Here is a 21,272-nt window from a genome sequence, read left to right on the forward strand (position 1 = left end):
ACATTGTGCACAATTGTTGATTTTGTTTCTGCTCTCCGGCAAAGCCACATACTCATGCCTTATGAATGAGAAAATATAATCTAAAGAAGAATTTCTCAAGAGACCACTAAATATCCTTTCTTAACACACTTATTTAAAAAAAGTAATAAAATTTTCAGAAGTTTATTGTTTAATCCAAATAAGTGCTTTGGATTTCAACTTTACAACATACTCAATGGTTATATCAGTCAACCATAATTGATATGAATTTTCATATGCAAACCCAAGATTTCATATCAGTTGAATATGTGAGCCAAGAGTGGTTCATAATAGTTTTAAGTTATAGATAGCTCGATCAAACCACTCATTTACAAATATTGAACCAAACGTATGCCACAAGCACTAGTTGACAAGCTATGACTATTCTTAACTTCTTCCCAAGACAAATATTTCCATTCTTACTTGCTTCCCTCCAAGGTCAACACTTGTGCATTTTTTGCTACCACTTCTTCACCTGTTTTATGTTCTTCAATAAATCAATGCGAAACTTCATTGATCTTGGACTTGTGTCATCACACCAAAAAAGGAAATCACAATGTGTGGAAGACCCACCATGTCTTCTACAACCCAAAAACTTCCTCCCGGGGTTCCTTCAGTTTTACAATCTCGAACCTTACATGGAGCACCACAATAGCATAGTTGGTTGTTGTCCCCCCAATTGATGATGAGAAACTTCTTGAACCAGAATCAGACCCTGTTAACAAATATCAGCGTTTAGCGTTAGAATTTAATTTAGCATTAGAACTCAATGCTAGCCACAATAATATTTTCAACCAGATTTCTTCTGTTTAGCATTATGTTAGACCATCAAAATTCATTGGCAGCCACGCTTTGCACTAGCTTTGCAAGAATAGTATAAACAAATTCTACAATCTAATACATGTGCAGAAATCAAAACTCATGTAAGACCATAAACTTCAATGGTATTTACTTCATGGCAAATAATAGAACAAGTAATAGAATACAGTATTGTGAAAACTGAAAATTTATAACAAACTTCATTAATAAACTTCATAAACTGCATGATAGCAAAACAACTAAAAACCATATATAGTGAAAGTGAAAACGTAAAGGCAAAGATGCTTCCATCTTTATCAGGGAGTAAACTTCAATCAATGTAAAATAGGACACAAATCTCATTTTCCCCCCTTTCTATTTAACCGCAAAAGGTGAGCATGATTTAACTCAACGGTTCTCAAGATTAACCAAACCTCAATCTAATCAACCATACCATCATCAAGCAAACACATAAATTGAAGCAAAGTCCAAGGTGCATGCATCAACAACCCCATCATATCATCTAAATTAAATAAAGCAAACAATGCAAAGGCAGTGCACCTGTTTATCTTCTCTAAGAACCAGAGGTCTTCCAGGTGAAAGCAAATCTATCACAGTTTCATTATAAACCTCAAGATAGGACAGATGAACGACATGGTTTCCATCACAACTTCTCTGACTGATTTTACTGAAAAGGTCCTTATTTGCCAACACCATCACCCCTGTGCTCTAAACTGTACCAAGCATTGCGTAAGTTTTCCCAACTCCAGTGGAACCATAACAGAAAACTGGCCCATCTCTCCCTTGCAGAACCACTTCCACAAGTTCCGAAGTTCTGAAAATGCAAAGAAGTTTTCACTCCTCCATAAGGCAACATTTCCCTCTCCCTGCCCTAATACTCATATTATACCTCAAGTATTTGGATAACAAAACATTTGTCTTTTAAGCCAGCAATCATTCCTTCTAAACTTTCATTAAGCAAGCAATGAGACAGGGTATTCAACAATTGTAAAAACAAGCCTTCACTCGAACTAATAGAGACACCCGAATCACATGGGGGCCAAAAACAAGCAGAATTGAAATTCAAGAAAAAGACCTAACTCATCAGTAACAACAATATCATTTATTTACACTAACATGAACACATAAATTCTAATCGTACTAGTGAAGTTTAAGGTGCATACATTGTCAACCCCATCATCAAGCATGTTATGGTGGCAAGGAGTGAACACCTACAACTAAAACAATACAAAAACATAACATGAAAAAGAAATTCAAGAAAAATAATAGTATAAACCTGGAGTTGTATACTTTGCTTTGTCCCAGACAAAGCTGGCTTAATGGAAGGGGTGGGAAGCAGAGAAACAGAGAAACCCCAAACTCGTTCTCGGGCAAATGCCACGATTATTGAGACTTTGCAGAAAGACCCTCGAAGAACACCAGCATACACACAACGAGGATCGCCTCATACGTTGACCCCCGAGTGGAAGTGCCCCCTAGTCTGCAAGCAGAAACTCGCCTGCGACATGGGTCTCATGAACCTTTTAGGGCCATTGGAGCCATCAACGACATCACAGAGTTTGTCGTACCTGTACGCCGTATTCCCGGTGCCGTTGGTGCGGCGGATGTTAGGCGTGGCAGAGAATCCCCGTCACCGGCGAATAGGGCGAGGGCATCGCGATTGGAGCGGCGGGCGCGTTGGATTCGGGAATATAAGAGGGCGAGATTGGGAGGGTGAAAGCAGTTAGGTTGTAGAATTAGGGTGAACACTTACACAACAGATGGGGAGAGATTAGGGTTTACATGGAAAAGTCTTCAAAATGTAATTTTGATTTGATTTTCAGTTATAATTTAATTGTTTTACAGTAAATACTTAATTACCTAATGATAATTACATGAAAGTATAGGGACTGAAATTGGGATTTTAGAAAACTTGATAACTGTTATTGACGTAGTTGACACGTGGTTATACCAACCCAAATTACTTAAATGATAATGTCGTTTAGTGAATAACAAGAATGGTTGGGCTCAAGTGAAAGAGACACAATGGAGGAAAGAAATGGATCCACTAATAATTATTTTCACTCTAGTGGATGCTGTCTATTTTTGTATCGTGTTGTATTAGACAAAATTTAAAAAGAATAAAGGGAATTTGATATCACTCCACTTGCCATCCACTCATGATGTATTGCAATACTCAAGTGAAACCAAAACATCCACCTCAGCATATTAACTTTTTTTTATTTTAAATATACAATAGTAACATATATATTCGAACTTATAACATGGAAAGTAAATAAGTCCTTCAACATTAGACTAGTTGTCACTAACTGAATTATCATTTACAACACTCTCCATCCCCCATTCACATAAGTCATATTGGAATAGCAATTTGGCATTTTAATGTGATTGAATTTGCCAATGGATTCGTTCAAAAAAAAAAAATTGCCAATGGATGGAAAACCAAACATAATTTTATATTGTGTTTGTGAATTGAGATTTGGAGGAGAGGGGAGGAATAAGTTAGGAGGAGATTTTAAAAAGGAGGGAGGAGAGGGATTTGGGGTAGTTTTAAAAGCCCCTCCAAAACCTTCTTCTAGTTATGTTTTTAAGTTCCCTCAAATTGGGGATTTTAAAGAATTTGAAACTCTCAAACAATGGAATGGCACACCCCCTTCTCCCTCAATAATTATCTTACTAGTTGATTGTATCATTGAATCATGTACATAAAATGATTAATTGTTGAATTAATATATTCTATCTTCGTTGCGCGTTTCATGTCTCACTAACAAAATTATGTCATGTTAATTAATAAAATATGAATATAACAATTATAATCTTATACAAGTGACTTCTAAATGTTATAATTATTGGTAGACAAGACATGGACACCAATTGGAGATTGAAATTTTCGATCCTTAACTGTCATGCTCTCACAAGATGATCCCTTTTTTGTTTTTCATTACTGGTATAACTTGGTCTCCAACTTGTGTTTTAGAAACTTATTGCATGACTTATGTTATGTGATATTTATTATATACAGAGTATCAAAACCCAATTGCTACTATTGGATATAGATAACGAGTAGGCATCTAATTGTCACAGAATATTTTACCTCCATGACTCAAGATACTCTTATGCATATGTCTTGAAAAGAAAGATGCTTTGGTTGCTTAGAAACATTACTTATCCCTTTAGAGCTTTGCTACTAGCTTGAAAATCCTCGATTTCACACTAGTGTGTCTAAACAATCAAACTATAGTGTTGAATGATGAATCAGCAGTTCATTGCACGTATTGTTCAAATTTGTAGTGCAGAATTAGAAATTCAAGTACAAACAGCTGAAACACAGCAATTCTAACACAGCTTCGACTTGAATGCTATGTACAACAAATACAATAATATACCCTCAAAATAAAGCACTTGAGCTACCTATTATAATTATTCCCTGTATATATTATAAATCATTTGTGTTATATTTACCCAAATTAGATTTTTTTATATACAATTATGAGATCAAATGATGGATCGGATGAGTACTCCCTCTATCTTCTAGCAGTAGCAGCAGCTCTTAATGCTCTTTCTTTGATATTTCAAGCAAGAAATTTTGGCGTGTACTAGCTTTCCCACCAAAAGTATTTTCCATGCACAATGCGAAACTTTACTTAAGGAAAACTAAACATGTATCATTAAAGGTGCTTGCTACCATACCACAAGATTTAGTTTGGGTATGATACATGAGCTGAAGTGGACCAATCAAACAAATCTAAAGTGTAATTAATTAAGCATTTTCTCCTTTTATTTTTTTTTTCTGTGAAATAAGTGTTAATAAAAATTACATGCTTTACTTAGTAGTCCTTGGTTAATAAATCAAGGCTTAATAGCTCCATAGGCCCCTGAAATTGTACCCCGTATGAAAATAAGTCCTGAATTTTTTTTTTCCGATTCCCGGTCCCTAGAAAAATTTGTTTGATCAAAATAAGTCCCTGAGCGTGTATACGCCGGAGAAGACGGTGGTTGACGACAGCGGTCATGGCGGCGCTGCGACCGGGGTGTTGGGCCGGCTTCGTCTCGTCCTCAGGAACTCAGTGGTGGTGGTCTCGTGGGCTCGGTCGTCACAGTTGAAGAGAAAAGGTCAGTTGCAAGTTGATTTCTTCTCGCCGGAATTTATGGAGCTTCTCGGTTTCTTCGTTTTAGCTTTGTTTCTTGCGATCTCTTCGCCCAGATCAGATATATGAAGGTCTAGGAGTGTTTTAAACATGTTATTTCATGGTTTGTGGAAACAATGAGGAGGCAACCACCGTCTTCTCCGGCGTATACACGCTCAGGGACTTATTTTGATCAAACAAATTTTTCTAGGGACCCGAAATCGGAAAAAAAAAATTCAGGGACTTATTTTCATACGGGGTACAATTTCAGGGACCTCCAGAGTATTTAAGCCATAAATCAATTGAGAATGACCCTCCTCCTCCTTCATCAAGTTCTTCATCTTCATCATCAAAAAAATTTCCAGAAAATCAAACTCTGCACAATGACAAGCTTTGTTTGGCGAAACCCAGTAAAAACAAAACGATAAAAAACATCCAAAATCGAGATCAGAGCACCACCGCTATCAAGTTTGAAGCTTTGTAACAACCATCGAATTAGAGAATCAAAAACCCCAAAACCCAGAAGGAAGAGGAGGAGGCACCGTCTTAGATCTCTCGGTCGATTTCGAATCTCGATCTACGAAGGATGTGGGTTGAGCGATGGTGGGGATTCAACCCAGATCAGACCAAACCCCAGATCGAGGAGGAGGAACCATCTTAGATCTCTCCATCGTTTTCCAATCTCAATCTGTGAAGGAAGTGGGTCAAGCTCTCTATCTACAAAGGACGTGGGTCGAGCTTTTGGGGTCGAGGTCGATGGGCGGTGGTGAGGATTCAACGTCTGAGTGCGATCTGGAAATTTCACAAAAAAAAAAAAAATTGAAGAAGAAATCATCTGGGTGTCACCGTTTTGGTTCATGCTGCACAAAATGGAAGCGGGGTTTGTGCGTCGTGTAAGTGGCCAACTACGTTTTTGCTTGATATGTGGAAGATGTTATATTATGAAGGGAATGGATACATTAAAGCCTTGGGGTTGTGCAATTCGATCCTTGATGAGTAGGAGATCCTTGAAGCTGAATCAATCCTCTTGAGAGAATGGAGATTTGATATGGTAGGGAGGGCTTGTGGATCTTTTCTCCAAATCTGGATTGTGGAAGATGAAGTGGGGTTTTGATTTTGGTGAGGGAGATGCTAATAAAGAAGATGAAGATGAATTTCTGGGTTAAGATGAAGCTTAATATCTTTTTCTGAATGTGAAAATTCTAAAACGCACAAAAAAGAAGTTTCATGAAATTAGGTTACCACTTAATGAAATTACAAAATTTTTAAGACCATAACATAATTAATACAAATCTTTTTTTTTTGTTTTTCGTTATTTTTTAAAAAGAAAAATAAAGAAGTCAAAGTTTACGGTCAAAACAATTCTTATTGGTCCACATCACTCATGTATGATACAATTGTGGTATGATAGTATTTACCATCATTAAAATCTTAGTACAGGTAAAATGTTTTGATTACCCAGAACAATCTGGATTGCCTTTTAACAGAAAATCCCCCCTACTTCACCCAAGTTTGTATCTTCAAATAAATAATGAAATCATAGTGTTAGTGCATAATTTATTTGCATCATTTTAGGCATAATGAAAATTAGCTGCCTCCATTCCATTGCTGTAGCTTGAAGATATGGTGAATCATCAGTTCATTGCATGGGTTGTTTAAATTTGTTCTGCTGAATCAGTGATTCAAACGCCTAACAACTTAAACGTAGGAATTCCACCACTTCTTTGACTTTGTAGTCTATGTAAAACAAAACAAAGCACATTGAACTACCTTTCTATGATAGTATGATTAATCCCTGTATAGATTATAAAATTTATAAATCATGTGTTATATTTACCCAAATTAGAATTTTGCATATACAATTATGGAATGTGACAAACTATGGATGAATTAATTACATGGGACCAGATGTGTAGGGAAATAGGGGTCACTTGTCCTTGCTTGAGGCTGCCTCTGGAAGTTTAAATGTGGGAGGCTTGTCAACACCCTTCCTTGAGTACTCCCTCCATCTTCTAGCAGCAGCAGCAGCTCTTTTTGCTCTTTCTTTCACTTCATCTTCTGCAAAATGGTTATCATTTGAAACACTATAAGTCGTATAACAAAACCAACCAGACCAAACCTAGACACAATTCAATAGATGTCGCTATTACTGTCAATTTATAACATGACACGTGCGTTGGAAAATAATAAATTGAGGAAGTTATCACATTAACAAAATGAATAAAATATTAAGAAAGTGAGTGTTGTGTTTTCTTATTGGACCACAAACGGTACGTATAGTATTGTATGTAAGTTTCGTTCTAACCAATATAAACTTCATATATATGACAGTATTTGCCGCAACCAAATAATCAGAATTCAGGCCTACTAAAGCATATTTATAATTTAGATTCAAAATTTGTTAATAACTACTAAGAGGTTTGAAATTGCAAATATGAAAACTCTGCTCAAATAAAGTTCTGAAACTATACAATGAAAAAGGAAAAAGCCTTGGCTAACTAATATTATAGTAATTTCCAATAATTAAAACTATAAACCTTTTCACATATGCAAATCTCATACCTGAACGTTGGTAGTCTCTCGGTTTGCCCCAAAGATTGTCCCAGTATGAATCTGTTTCATCGGAGCCTTTCTGCTTCATCATTCTCTGTCTTGCTTGATCCTGCAAGATACACATCAATGTTTAATTGTGCAAATAATATGTATTATGCTGTGAAGCTAATGAATAATATTTTAAGGTTCCACATATTTTAAAACATCCTCATTAATGTGAATTGAGTAGTTTCTTTGTCTGTGTTCAAGCAGTTTGGTCCAAACCTCAGAACCAAGATTTTTCAGAAAGTGTTCTATTTTATTAAGCATGCATTATCGTAAACTATAAAGCCTGTATTTTTCTTGAAGGAATAAGCATTCTAGATGTAAAACTTTCAGTTACTTGTGCTCAAGAATGGATTGGAGTCTCTATATTATTCTCCATTTATATAAAATCTAGGGTTAATGGTCAAATTGGTCCCTGTGTTTGTAGTAAATTTTGATTTTAGTCCCTCCCCGGAAAAAACTTGCCGATATCTCCCTGCAGTTGCAAGAATTTTGGTATTAGTCCTCGTCGGAGGGCGGAGCTTCGGCGATAGTGCCCAGTGACAGCCCAGAGCTGACGTGGCTTTATCCACATCATTTTTCATTAAATTTTAATTTCCAGATATTTATTTTCTAATTAAAATAACAAATAGAAACTGAAAAAAATACAAAAACTGAAATTAGTTTCACTAGAAAGAAAGATAAAAAAGAACCTAAAAACCCCAAAAAACGATAAAAAAATGATGTCGATAAAGCCACGTCAGCTCTGGCATGCCACTGAGCACTCTCGCCGGAGCTCCGTCCTCCGGCGAGGACTAATACCAAAATGCTTGCAACTGTAGGGAGATATCGGCAAGTTTTTTCCGGGGAGGGACTAAAATCAAAATTGACTCCAATCTGAAAACATCTAGAATATAATAGAATATTAGGTTACAATTTTCTTTATTTATTTACCTATGTAATTACGCATGTAATCAGGTTTAGATTTGTATAGATTTTATTGTTTTGTCAAAGCAGAAAAAAAAATAGTTTTCTTTTTCCTATGGCAGATTCTGGCTCCGATCCCGGCTCTCCAACGCCCACGGTTATGGTTTTTTATTTGGTTGTTTTGTTTTCATTTAATTCTAGTTTCTGGATATTAAACAAACAACCAACCTTTTGAATCGTCCTTTCAGTAACAAAATTAGTGGAAATATGTACTAGATACCACAATCCTTTTGTTTGATCTTTTATTACTACGTAACGAATAGGTAGACTTGCCTAGGAGTTATAAATTGGGTTGTCATAAGTTTGGTTCATGAGAAATTGGTGACATCAGTTCATTCCCTTTCAACTCAATCTTTCAAAATGGTAGGAGAAGTCATGATATATAATTCCCATAAGAATAACTGCATGCAAATTAATGATTCTTCAACTATTAAGAAAAAACGGGGCTTATAAAAAAAAAAAAATTAAGAAATAACGGTGAATGTGAATATAAGAGGTCTTACCAAGACTTTTGCCTGCCTCTTTTCCCATCGGGAACTTGCCTGCCATTGTTATAGGATGGTTTAAGTATGATAGAGGAAGCACATAAATATTATATAGATGCCAAAACACTAAAATTGAAGGCATGCTGATTAAAAGGGTTTTATCTGAAAAGGCATAAAATCTATACAATGAATAACGAAAGTGCTAATATGAAGTAATATTCTGAATCATGATTTTTAGCCGTTGTTTTGAGAGTTAGAATGAAGAATTCCAACTTCAAGGCCTTTCATCCATGTTTCAGGGCTCCAGAATATATGATGATTTCAACCATATTTGAAATTATGAAAGGTTCAACAACCCTCAATATGTACAAAATGTAGATAAAAAAACTAGGAGTAAACAAACCTAAACAAATAAATGAGCCTGTACTGTAGTCTGTGACAGTGAGTAGTTCTTACCATTCTGAAAACATCACTCGATGCTGATCCCATCCCAGAAAGCATTAGGGCAACCTGCTCATATTGGATATGCTCAGTAGATATATTGATGGTACAAAAAAAATGCTTAACCATATGAATTTAGATGTTCAGAATCCATTTGGTGATAGAAATTTGATTTAAACCATGTGAAGAAAAAAATATGACCTCAATTTTAACCAATTTGTTAGCTATAATTTATCTTTGGAACATATTATACTTATGAGAGATGAACTTCATCTTTTATAAAGTGAAGCAAACACAAAAGTCTAAACAGACTGAAAATTCATATTGCTAGCATTAAGGATTATGTTAAGAGTTAGGGTTAGATGTAGAGTCTATGGGCCAGGCCCATATGTACTTTGTAGTTTGTCCTACATCTTGTAGTACTCTTAACCTAGTATTATATATATGAGGGAGGCTGCACATTCAGTGTATCCCATTACAATATTTCTTTCTCTCTCTTAGTTTGTTCTCTTTACATGGTATCAAGAGCCTAGGTTCTCAACCTGTCAAAAAAAAAAATCCGAAAATTATTTTTTTCCTCCCAGCCACTTCAGAAAGGGCCAACCAAGGTTACTCGGGTGGTAGGAAAAAATATTTTGGCGGCCAGATCTTGAAGAAATCGGCAGAATGCCGAAATCGCGGTTTATGCAAGTAATCGCGAAGGTGCTGTTTCGGAGCCAGATAGCATATGTTTCAGGTATAGAGCAGGGCGTCTTTGCTGTTTGAGGAAAGCCCAGTGATTTTCACAACCGTCGGTGGTGATTTGGTGACGTTTCGACGTGCGACGGTGTGTTTCGATGTGCTCTGAAGGTGGGAACTTGCGTTTTCTGTTGGTAACAAGCGTTCATATCATTCGCTGAGTATTGAGTTTCTTTTATTTCTTTGGTAATTACTATCTGCGTTATGGCTGAAGACAACTCTAAGACTAAGGGTGAAGGGAAGACCCCAGTCACTGTGTTTATGACTACTTCGTCCAAACTCACCGACATCAAGCTTGATGGGGATGGTGAGAACTATGTGGAGTGGAAGTATTTGGCGGAGGTCAGCCTTGGAGGAATGGGAAAGGATGAGCATTTGACGGGGACTTGTCCTGCAAACGACGCAACGGAGAAGGAAATGCTGGCCCTTGAGCATAATGCGACTTGGGATTTGGTCCCTTTACGTGCGGGGAAACAGGCGGTTAGGTGTAAGTGAGTAAACACTACTAAAGTAAACCCTAACGGTTATGTGGCTCGCCTGAAAGTTCGGTTGGTTGCCAAGGGATATGCTCAAACATATGGGGTCGACTACACTGATACTATTTCCCCTGATGCTAAATTATCCTCTGTTCGCATTCTCATTTCTCTTGCTGCTACTAATCATTGGCCTTTGTTCCAGTTAGATGTGAAAAATGCATTTTTACATGGTGATTCACAGAATGAGATATACATGGAGCAACCACCCGAGTTTGTTGCTCAGGAGGAGTGTGGGAATGTGTGTCGACTAAAGAAATCATTGTATGGTCTAAAACAATCACCTAGGTCCTGGTTTGGAAGATTCAATGTTGTTGTGGAGTTTGGCTTACGAAGAAGCGAGAGTGACTACACTGCGTTTTTCAAGCAAACTAATAAAGGCTGCATTTTATTGGTTGTTTATGTTGATGATATTGTGATTACAGGTAGTGAGAGCAAAGGAGTTGACACTTGAAGACTTTCCTTCAGACCAAAGATCTTGGAATTCTGAAATATTTTTGGGCATTGAAGTTATGTACTCGAAGAATGGGATTATGATATCTCAGAGGAAGTATGTTTTGGATTTGCTAGCTGAGACTGGTCTTATGGGATCTAAATCATGTAAGACCCGACCCCTATGGAACCAGGAATGAAACTTACAGCTGAAGGAGTTCCTTTCTCTGACCCACAGCAATATAGAAGATCGGTGGGTAAGTTGAATTACTTGACAGTTACCGGACCAGATATTGCCTTCCCAGTGATGTTGTAAGTCAGTTTATGTCCTCCCCAACAGACGCACATTGGGAAGCATTGATTCGCATTGTCAAGTATTTGAAGAAAGCTTCAGAAACAGGTATTGTATACAGGGATCATGGACATATGCGAGTGAAGGCATTTTCAGATGCTCATTGTGTATTTTTGGGACGTAATTTCATTTCTTGGAAAAGCAAGAAGCAAAATGTGGTTGCACGATCTAGTGCAGAAACTGAATATCGTGCTAATGCTCAAACTACCTGTGAACTTATGCGGGTAGGACAAATCTTGAGTGAAATGGGAATTGAGAGCATATCTCCAATGAAACTATGGTGTGATAATCAGGCTGCCCTACATATCATCAAATCCAGTTTTTCATGAAAGAACTAACCTATTGAGGTGGATTGTCATTTTATCCGTGAAAGCTTCAACAAAACCTTATGTCCACTTCTTATGTTAGAAGTAGAACAGGTGATCAACTTGCAGCTGTGTTTACAAAGGCTTTGAATGAGGTGCGTAATGATTTTATTTGTAACAAGCTGGGCATGATTAATATCTATGCTCCAGCTTGAGGGGGAGTGTTAGCATTAAGGATTATGTTAAGAGTTAGGGTTAGATGTAGGGTCTATGGGCCAGGCCCATATGTACTTTGTAGCTGTGTTTACAAAGGCTTTGAATGAGGTGCGTAATGATTTTATTTGTAACAAGCTGGGCATGATTAATATCTATGCTCCAGCTTGAGGGGGAGTGTTAGCATTAAGGATTATGTTAAGAGTTAGGGTTAGATGTAGGGTCTATGGGCCAGGCCCATATGTACTTTGTACTACATGTTGTACTACTCTTAACCTAGTATTATATGAGGGAGGTTGCACCTTGCAGTGTATCCCATTACAATATTTATTTCTCTCACTCTTAGTCTTTTCTCTTTACACATATGGAGGGACATTAAGGGTGCATGAGAATAATAATCAGAAACCCATCAAGAAATATTTCAGTATGAAAACTTTAAAAGAATGAGTTCTTTGGTCAAAATTATTTCTCACACATATCAGTAGCCATCCAACAGAGAGGGAAAGAATAAGATGTGATAACATTATCTTAGGAATAGAGATCGTAAGATATAAAATTAAGAAGAAACAGGCTCTATGGCATGGCCTTACATTGACTCTTTCCACACGTCGCATTTCATCTTCAAGTAATGATAGCTGTGCAGCTGATGTCCAATGAATGCAATCAACAGGGCTGAAATTAAAAGAAGAATGAAATTAATTTCAGGAATCTCCATTAGCTGAGGTACTTTACAAACAATGTCATTGTCATAGTGATAGACAATAGTGATTAAGGAGGAGCAGAAGTAGGTTCAATCACACTAATAACATACTTAAATCAATTTCAATAATAAAAAGTAGAAACTATGAACACAAAAGTGGGTGATTAGAGTGATGGTCAGAGATATACCAGCTATCAATAGCTTGTTGAATTAGTTCAGGGTTCCCACATTGGTTCTGTACTCTGGCTCTTCCAAAGTCTTCCTCTATTGCAAATACATCACATGCTACATTGGCACAATTTTTGCAGCCTGTTCAAGGATTTGAAGTACAATTACATAATATGTCTCAAAATTATTTTAGCTGAACCTGCAGGGATTTCTAGACGTATCACAGGCATCTAACAAAGATAATGAAGCATCATCGGTCTATCAATAAATGAAGCATATCATTTAAGTACACAGGAACACAGATATTAGATTTTAGACACTTAGACGTAGTCTTAGTCTCTTTTGCATTATTTGACTCATTCCTCATAGATTTAAAATTGTTTTTATACTAAGAGTGTTATCAGATTGTGAAGCATACTATTACAGCTAACTGCTAAATAGGAAATTAGGTGAGAAAATCAATTAATACATGAATTAAGGAAGGACAATTATGTTTACGGCTTTACGCTAAAGGATTTGGTCCCTCTAAAGGATTTGGTTCCTCTAAGGTGAGAGACTCCCTTTTGAAGGTAAAGTAAGTCATATGAAAATCAACAATTGTGATTTAAAGAATGTGATATACATGTGCAAGTATGTGATCACAATCACAACTGTCAATCAATGGCTGTGATGACTCGCTTTACCTTCTAAAGTGAGTCACTTTAGAGGAGCGAAATCCTTCACTAAAATAGATAACACCATAGTTCATTTTCTAAAAGGCGTGAAAGATGGCAGTATCAGGAGTGGTTGAGAAGAACATATAAGGTAACATTGTAAGATTGAGTGGAAGTACCTATGCAGCTGAATTCATCAACAAAAACATGATCCTTTGGGCTATCATCCAGGAAAGGATTGATTGAAGTCAAAGAATACCCATGAATTTCATCATAAACCATCCGCTGAACGGGATCACTGAGCACCTGCACAGAAATTGTTAATTTACATAAAGGAAAAGAAAAGGATTAAATAAGAATCACATTTTTCCCAATCTAAATATTTATGATATTCAGAATGAAACCCACCGCATAGACTTCATTGATGAAGGTGCAGAAATTTGTAGTCTCAGGATCATCGCCACTCAAGTCCGGGTGGCAAGCTTTCATGCAATTGTAGTATGCCTTCTTGATCTGCGCTGGTGTGGCGTCCGGAAGCTGGAAAAAGGACCAAAACAACCAATTACATGTTTGAAAACTCTTCTACAATTGATTCCAAAGACATAATCAATTCTAGAGAGAAACTTCTATGAGTAGCTTCTAGATTTCAAAATTGATTTTGACAAAAAGAGAAGCTTATCAAAACATAAAAATATATCAAAGCATACACTAGATATAGCAAAACCCCCCTAATTTATGATCTTGGATTTTCCCTATTGCCATTAAAAATTACAAAATTGTGAAAGACCCACTATAAAAAAACAAAGCCACCCTTCAGAAAATCAATCAAAATCATGGATTAAAATAAGTTAAAAAGTTCTATAAAACACATATTCATGCAAGTTAAGACTGCATAAAACAGGGGAAAACTCAGAGCTTGATGATGGATTACCAGACCCAAAACTGCATAATAGTCATCTGCAGCAGCGTTAATAGGAGAAAATGATTCCTCAGTAGCAACTCTCACCCTGCCAAATCCCTTTCGTTTGCCACTGTGTGCTGCAAAGGTAGTTGAAGTCTGTGGCAGCATGCGCCACATGCTTCTGGAATACAAATTCAATGATGGGTTGTGGATTTTGGGAACCTCTGTGTACACAGGAGATAGTAACTGAGCCATTCAAAACACCAAGTTCTTTGAAAAGATTCTTGTTGTAATAGTGAAGTTAAATTGAAGTTTTGAAAGAAGAAATAGAAATGACATTAATAAAAAAGATTGTTGATATTATCATGAATGGAAAATTGGGTATTTTCAATTATTTGAGGAGGAAGAAAATTTTGGGGACAAAGTATCAGGTTGGTGACGGTGACATGGCAAAGTTAGAACCAAAGACAACCACAGAACCTGGAGGAATCTAGGGAGTGAGAGAATCGAGGCAAAGTGGGTTTTACTTGTGAATAGCACGTGTCATCTCGTGGACACATGCTGCAACAGCATTGCTCATTCTTGTGGCTTGTGAAGTTTGCTCACTCATGTTGCTTGTGAAGTGGTTGTATGGAATTTGGATTTAAATTGTTTACTTTATCAGCGTGTTGCACAGGAAATATGTCTATTGTATTTGATACATCAATTAATACATTGAATTTTTAGATTTCTGTTTTTTCCCAATCATAACCTCAATATATGAATATGATTGGTTGTTAACAAATTCGTTGTATTCGTGAGATAAAAATTTGATCCATATATCATTACTCATTTATAATTAACATAGGAAATACGATTGAATCCATGTGTAAAACACTAAAGTAAGGGATAAATACTATTACAAATAATATAATTGACCAAGGAGATGAAAGTGAAGCTGCAAAGGGGGAGAAATCAGACGATTGAAACTGAGACAGATTAGAGATTGAAAGTAGTGACGCTCAGTGACAGATCTGAGGCAAAGGGGAGTCGCGATCGGAGTAGATGACCATGTCGCTGTTGAAGGAGGACTTGCTGTGGGGTGGCAGTGAACAAAGCGGGTTCTGATCTAGGAGGTGTGGGGTGAGAGTTGACCTTCTTTTTGGGTTCTGGTTTGAATTGGAATCGAATTCAAACGGAGTAAAATGAGGAGAGAGTAACATGTGTGATTCATGAAGAGTGAACTATTGGAAGGACACATGTAAAGGAGGCTTGGAGAATCAATCAAGTATATATCGGGACTGGTGATAGGTGCAATTGAAATTAAATTTGAATTTGAATTTGAGAACCATAAATGCTGAAAACGGGAAAGAAGAGAGAAGATTTGAAAAAGGGAAAGAAGGAAAGCAAAGAAGGCAACGTGGGTCAGGGAAGAGAATTCATGTGTGAATGACACGTATTAAGAAGCAATGGAGAAACATGGGAATGACACGTAGGGAGGGAGCTGTGAGAATTAATCTGAGAGCAAAATGCACCTTGAATTGACACCTCAGCAAGTGGCTCTCATAGCCCTTGTTCTTTTCTAATATATACATGAAAATTATTACAGCTGACAAAAGAACTTAGAGAACTTAGTTGTGCTATATGCATTCCAGTTTTAGCTGCTAAAACTTCGGATTCATGTCATCGATTGAAAGTGAGACAAACAATACATATGGAAAGAGTTCATTGGGGTTCCAATACAGCCAAATATAAGATAAAGATAAAAGATCATTAAGGTTCTAAAAAGTAAAACACACAAAGGTGTGGCTATAAACGATTTTAAGGGCAAAAATGCAAAGGAAAGCTTCACGGGTCAAACACTATTTAATTTGTAAACCACATATAAATAACTCAGATCTAAGATTCAATCATAACAATAACCATGCTGGGTCATATACATTGACAAATATCCAAGGCCACAAACCACAATCATTACATTGATTGATGTTGAAGTTACTTAAAGTAGAGGATCATAGATCCAAATGCAACAAAAGAAAACGTGATAGGATACAAAATGGAGGCAAACATATCCTCATTGTTCTTGGAAAGAAGATAATAAAACAATATAAGACAACAATAAACTTCAAAAGCCTACTAAACTACTTTTCCAATTTGACTGCCTTCAATAGTTTAGAACCGCAGCTCCCAACTGCAGCTCCCAGCCATGCTCCCAGGCTATCACCATCAAGAGCAAGACTATGACAATGGGGTTCAAAAAAATTTGGATTCAAAATACAAACTTGAAAGATATGAAACCAAGATTAAATCGTTCCAGACAATGTACCCAGGCTGCAAATGTATCTTTGGAGAGCTTTCCATCAACTCCATGTTGAGCAAAGTGCTTCTCAATGGTCCTCCATGCATCAACTTCCTTCCCTATGTTCATTCAAAAAAGGAGCCATAAACAATTAATCCTTCCGGCTTCTCCTTATTGGGGCCTCACCATCTTGGTTCATTTCTTGTAAAAGGATTCTGCTTCTTACATTGCTTCCATTTATGTGAAAAGAAGCCTCATTGGAAAGTTATACCGTTCAAGATTGCTTTATAAAATAAAGGGTTAATCCTCTACTTGGTCCCTGTGGTTGTATGGCCGTCTGAAATTAGTCCCTCCCCGGAAAATTTGAAAATCTAAGTCCTCGCGTTTGGAAAGTGTGTGGAGCAGGTCCTCGCAGGAGTGGGGAGCTCCGGCGAGTTATGATTAGGCTTGCTGACTAGATAATTTTTTATGACGTGGCATTAAAAAAAATAAAAAATTAAAAAAAATTAATAAAAATCCCTTAGTTAATTAACTTACCCTAATTAACCCTAAACACTAACTTAATCCTAATTAACCCTAATCACAAACTTAATCCTAATTAACTTACTAACACATATCCAATTACTCCCCCCAATAATAATCCACAATTCCCCCCTCAATTAACCCAGGTTCCTAATTTCAAACCCTAATCATCTTCAACCCTCTCACTCGTATCTCATCTTCAAGCCTCTCTCTCGCATCTCATCTTCATCCATTTGCATCAACATCTCCAACCATCAACCATCAACCATCTTCATCCATTTACCTCAGTTCAAGCCTCTCTTCCTAGTCGCGTTCTCTCCATTGCAGCAAGTTTGAGAAACTGTGAGAAGGCGAAGTCGAAGTTGGGAGCTCGCGTTTGAACTGAGGTAAGCTTGCTTCTTCTTTGCGTCTTCGTTGTGTATGTCGTTTGAAGTTGGTGATTGCGAATAACTCATGTGTTCTTGCTGTGGGAATTTAGTGGGTGATTGTTTAAGGTTTCTTATTTGAGGTTTTGTCCTTCGTACTGGGTTTTGCAAATTTGGGGGTTTATCGATTGTGTTGGGGCATGATTATTTGGGGTTTTCTCGTTCTTAGGTGTAAGGATTGCTTGGGTGGGTATGATTTGGTTTGGATGCTTGGGTTCTTGGGTTGCTATTTTTGGTCTTTGTTTGACTGAACAATGATTGTTTCAGGATGGTGTTTTCCTTGGTTGTGCGGCATGGTGGGTGGTTTGGTACTTCTCCTTATTGGCACTACTTTGGTGGTGGTAGAACTGTGCTACGTGATATGGATGAGGATAGATGGTCCTTCCTTGATACTGTGGAACTTGTCCAGAAATTGGGTTACAAAGAGTTTGATCTATGGTGGGTAAATGCTGAGGATATTACTGAACACAAATTCAGGAGGTACAAGACTGACAACGATGCTATGGAATTAGCTAAGTATGCTACTAGTAATGGTTACAATGAAGCTTTGTTGTTTGTTGAGACTAAAGGTGTCCCTGGTTTTGTGCTTGCTGGAAAAAAGGAAAAGGAGAAAAAACAAGTAAAGAAGAAGGTTCACCAAGGTAAAACCAAGGTTGTGAGGAAGTCACATAGACTGCAAGCAGTGATGAGAAAGACAAACAATGAGGGCCAGACCTGTATAACTATTGTTCTCTGATGATGATGAGTCCCAGAATGATGTGTCAGTCCAAGGAGTTGAATATGGCTCTTCACAGGATGTTCATGAGGATGTTGTCCTCCCAGATATTGTCCCTGAAGTTTTTGATGAAGTGAATGATGAAACTGGGATTGAATTTGAAGTTGCTGAGAGTAATGCTAAGAATAATGCAGAGAATAATGCTGAGAATCATGTAGTTTTTGAAGTTGCTGAGAATAATGCTGAGAATAATGCTGAGAATAATGCTGAGAATGATGTTGAGAATGATGCTGAGAATAATGCTGAGAATAATGCTGAGAAAAGTCCTAAAGTTGCTCCCAATGCAAATTTGATTGCTGATATGCCCAACCAAGATGGAGAAAACAGTGACAGTGACATTTCTGAGGAGAGCATAAGGCTTGAAGACAGTGAAGAAGAGAGAGACCTTGGGAATGAAGATGGGTTTCCAAACTCAACTTTTGTTGACTGGTTCTCTACCTTCAACTGGATCATCAATCCAAAAAAAGAAATCACATGTGCCTGGAAGCTGAAGATTTAATCAAAGTCAGTGTTGAATAAAGATAGGGGATTTAGGCATAACATACACATATGGATGCAAATTGGATAGCTAAGTCACAACCAACTTACCTGCCAATTTCTGCACCTAAGAAATCTCCTTTCTGGGTTTTCACGAGTACCAGCAGTGTAGAGCATTAGAGGAACTCCACATTGACATTTTGCCCTACCACCTGCACTTCTATGCCTGGAACGACAGGAGGATGCAGAAGAACCATTCATGTCTAATGAGATCGAGAGGAAGGAGATCGAAGAGAGGAGATACACGAGCACTAGAGAGGAGAAACAGAGGATCGAAAGGAGGGATGAGGAGAAGAGAGGAAGGAGATCGCAGGGAAGGAGATCGCAGGGAGGGATGAGGAGAAAGAGGCTCGAAGGGAGGGATGAGAAGAAGAGAATTAGGATAGCATTGTAACACCCCGATTTCGGTGGCGTCACTTTAGTAACCAAAAATCAAATAAAGCGGAAAAACGTGATTTTTTTTCTTTCGATTTGTTTAAATAAAAATAAATAAAATAACTTGTCGGAATAAAGACTCAACCCAATCGCGATTAACAACGACTAATATACAATATAAGTACAGCCCTCGCTGCAACTAAAATCACCGTCACGAGTGTCCTCAAGTGACGGAAAGTAACATCAAGTAACTAAAAGTATTGCCCAACGGCAAACAAGTGCGACCCATAGCCAGAGTCATAAGTTTTATAAATACAGTCCTCAAAGAAAATATGTCAGCCCAAAACGGCCTCCAAAGGACCTCCTACGTCCGACAAACTCCCTGTGATCCTCATGGAAGAGAACCACACAAAAAGCTAATAGTCAGGGACCTACCCTGCCCCAAAATAAGAAATGAAAATCAGAGCTATGACAACGAAACCCGATATACTACACCCCTAACATCGACCCTCATCCGATCCTGCATGAAGTTCGGGTCCACGTCGAAGGCTCAGTAGTAGTCATTTCGCTCCGGGTCTTCCCCGAACGACGAACCATCACGAATCAGTTGTTGAACGTCTGGCAGCAGGCCGACCGCCCAAAGACAAACATAAACACAAAGCCAAGGCGCTAGGGTCAACTCACAGAATATAATAGATAATACAAACAACATGTGAAGAATAAGGGGGTATATATATATGTGTTGTATATATACATATAACTTATGTATTGCCTACCCTAAGGTATATACATAGCATATTTATCAACATCAAATCATCAAGATATATAACGATGTTTATCGACATCAAATCACAAATGACAATTGGATCTTCAACACATCAACAAATATAGTTAGGTGCATGGCGTGCCAATGCAATGTCATGCTCAAAAGATGATCCGGATAAAATGTCACCATCTCGATGGATGGGACGAGCCAAGCATCTCGCTCCGCTAAAGCATCTCGCTTTTATGAAGCATCTCGCTCCTGTGAAGCAGCACGCTCCTGTGAAGCATCTCGCTCCAATGAAGTCCGATATGAGATCGTCCTTCGGAAAGCAGCACACTTTCCAAGAAATGTATGCATGAATGCAATATGGTTAGCCAAACAACGAAACGTCCTCACCAAGGTACGCGTGTCTAGCTAGAGTACATTGTCTCTACAATACCCTAAGGTAAACAAGGAAGTGCTAGTCGCACTTGGTAACTTTCCTAGTCACTTTGGCTCACCGTCTCGATGGCCAACCAAACTGCTCCACGAGCAAAAGAATGCATCTCGCACTCAGTGACCTTTCAAGTTACCCTGGCTCACCATCTCGATGGCCAAACAACTCATCAACAATTAGAGAGAATGCTGCTCGCATTCTGTGACTTCTCGTCACAACAGCTCATCCTCTTGAAGACTGAACCAAATGCTCAAGGAGCAAGGAGTGTCATCCACACTCAGTGACTGTCCGAGTCACAACGCTAGGATCGCCGACACTTCCCGTTTTCAAACTTATTTCAGATCCTAAGTCTTTTCCAAGAAATTGTTGTTACTATTTGAAGATGTTCTATCTTTGGTTAATGCATTATGAATTTCATTTATGAAGTCAAGTTTCGTTTCTCTTTTGTTCCAAAACTCTATAAGTAAAAAGATCCCAATAAACCCAAGTAAATCCCCGGGAAGGTCTCGATCCAAAAATAACTATGGCTTAGACCTCCGGTCAGAGCATGCCTAACATTTCCCAAACCTCGTCATTAGCATGGCATAACATCACGTTTTCCCCACACTCCGAAATCATATAATCAAGTACTATCTCAAATCAGTACAATTCAATAAAGCATATGCAAAACATCGTAAACTCAACAAAAATAATGACATATAGCTCAGTT

At 37.7% G+C, this 21,272-nt stretch overlaps 1 protein-coding gene and 1 long non-coding RNA gene across 2 annotated transcripts; both read right to left on the bottom strand.

Moving 5' to 3' along the window:
* Nucleotides 1-247: 247 nt before the first annotated feature.
* On the bottom strand, nucleotides 248-2,641 carry LOC130742841 (uncharacterized). The gene is made up of 3 exons (XR_009021280.1): nucleotides 2,114-2,641; nucleotides 1,378-1,651; nucleotides 248-733 (listed from the first exon to the last, which is right to left on the bottom strand). It is a non-coding gene; the product is annotated as an uncharacterized LOC130742841 (long non-coding RNA).
* Nucleotides 2,642-6,747: 4,106 nt separating this feature from the next.
* LOC130742843 (chaperone protein dnaJ C76, chloroplastic) lies at nucleotides 6,748-14,872 on the bottom strand. Its single transcript, XM_057594940.1, has 9 exons — nucleotides 14,480-14,872; nucleotides 13,957-14,085; nucleotides 13,728-13,854; nucleotides 12,916-13,036; nucleotides 12,618-12,699; nucleotides 9,470-9,523; nucleotides 9,032-9,070; nucleotides 7,527-7,626; nucleotides 6,748-7,022 (listed from the first exon to the last, which is right to left on the bottom strand). Exons 1-9 carry the CDS (start codon nucleotides 14,702-14,704, stop codon nucleotides 6,892-6,894), a joined length of 1,008 nt encoding a protein of 335 aa, XP_057450923.1. The 5' UTR covers nucleotides 14,705-14,872; the 3' UTR covers nucleotides 6,748-6,891.
* Between the last annotated feature and the right edge of the window lie 6,400 nt (nucleotides 14,873-21,272).

Source organism: Lotus japonicus, chromosome 3, assembly GCF_012489685.1.
Source record: "Lotus japonicus ecotype B-129 chromosome 3, LjGifu_v1.2".
Lineage (NCBI taxonomy): Eukaryota > Viridiplantae > Streptophyta > Magnoliopsida > Fabales > Fabaceae > Lotus > Lotus japonicus.

Coding starts and splice junctions, on each gene's coding strand:
- LOC130742843 (XM_057594940.1), bottom strand. CDS start 14,704: ATGGCTCAGTTACTATCTCCTGTGTACACAGAGGTTCCCAAAATCCAC. Junction 14,086..14,479: donor ATTATGCAGTTTTGGGTCTG/GTAATCCATCAT, acceptor TCCTTTTTCCAG/CTTCCGGACGCCACACCAGC. Junction 7,627..9,031: donor AGAGGCAGGCAAAAGTCTTG/GTAAGACCTCTT, acceptor TGTATCTTGCAG/GATCAAGCAAGACAGAGAAT.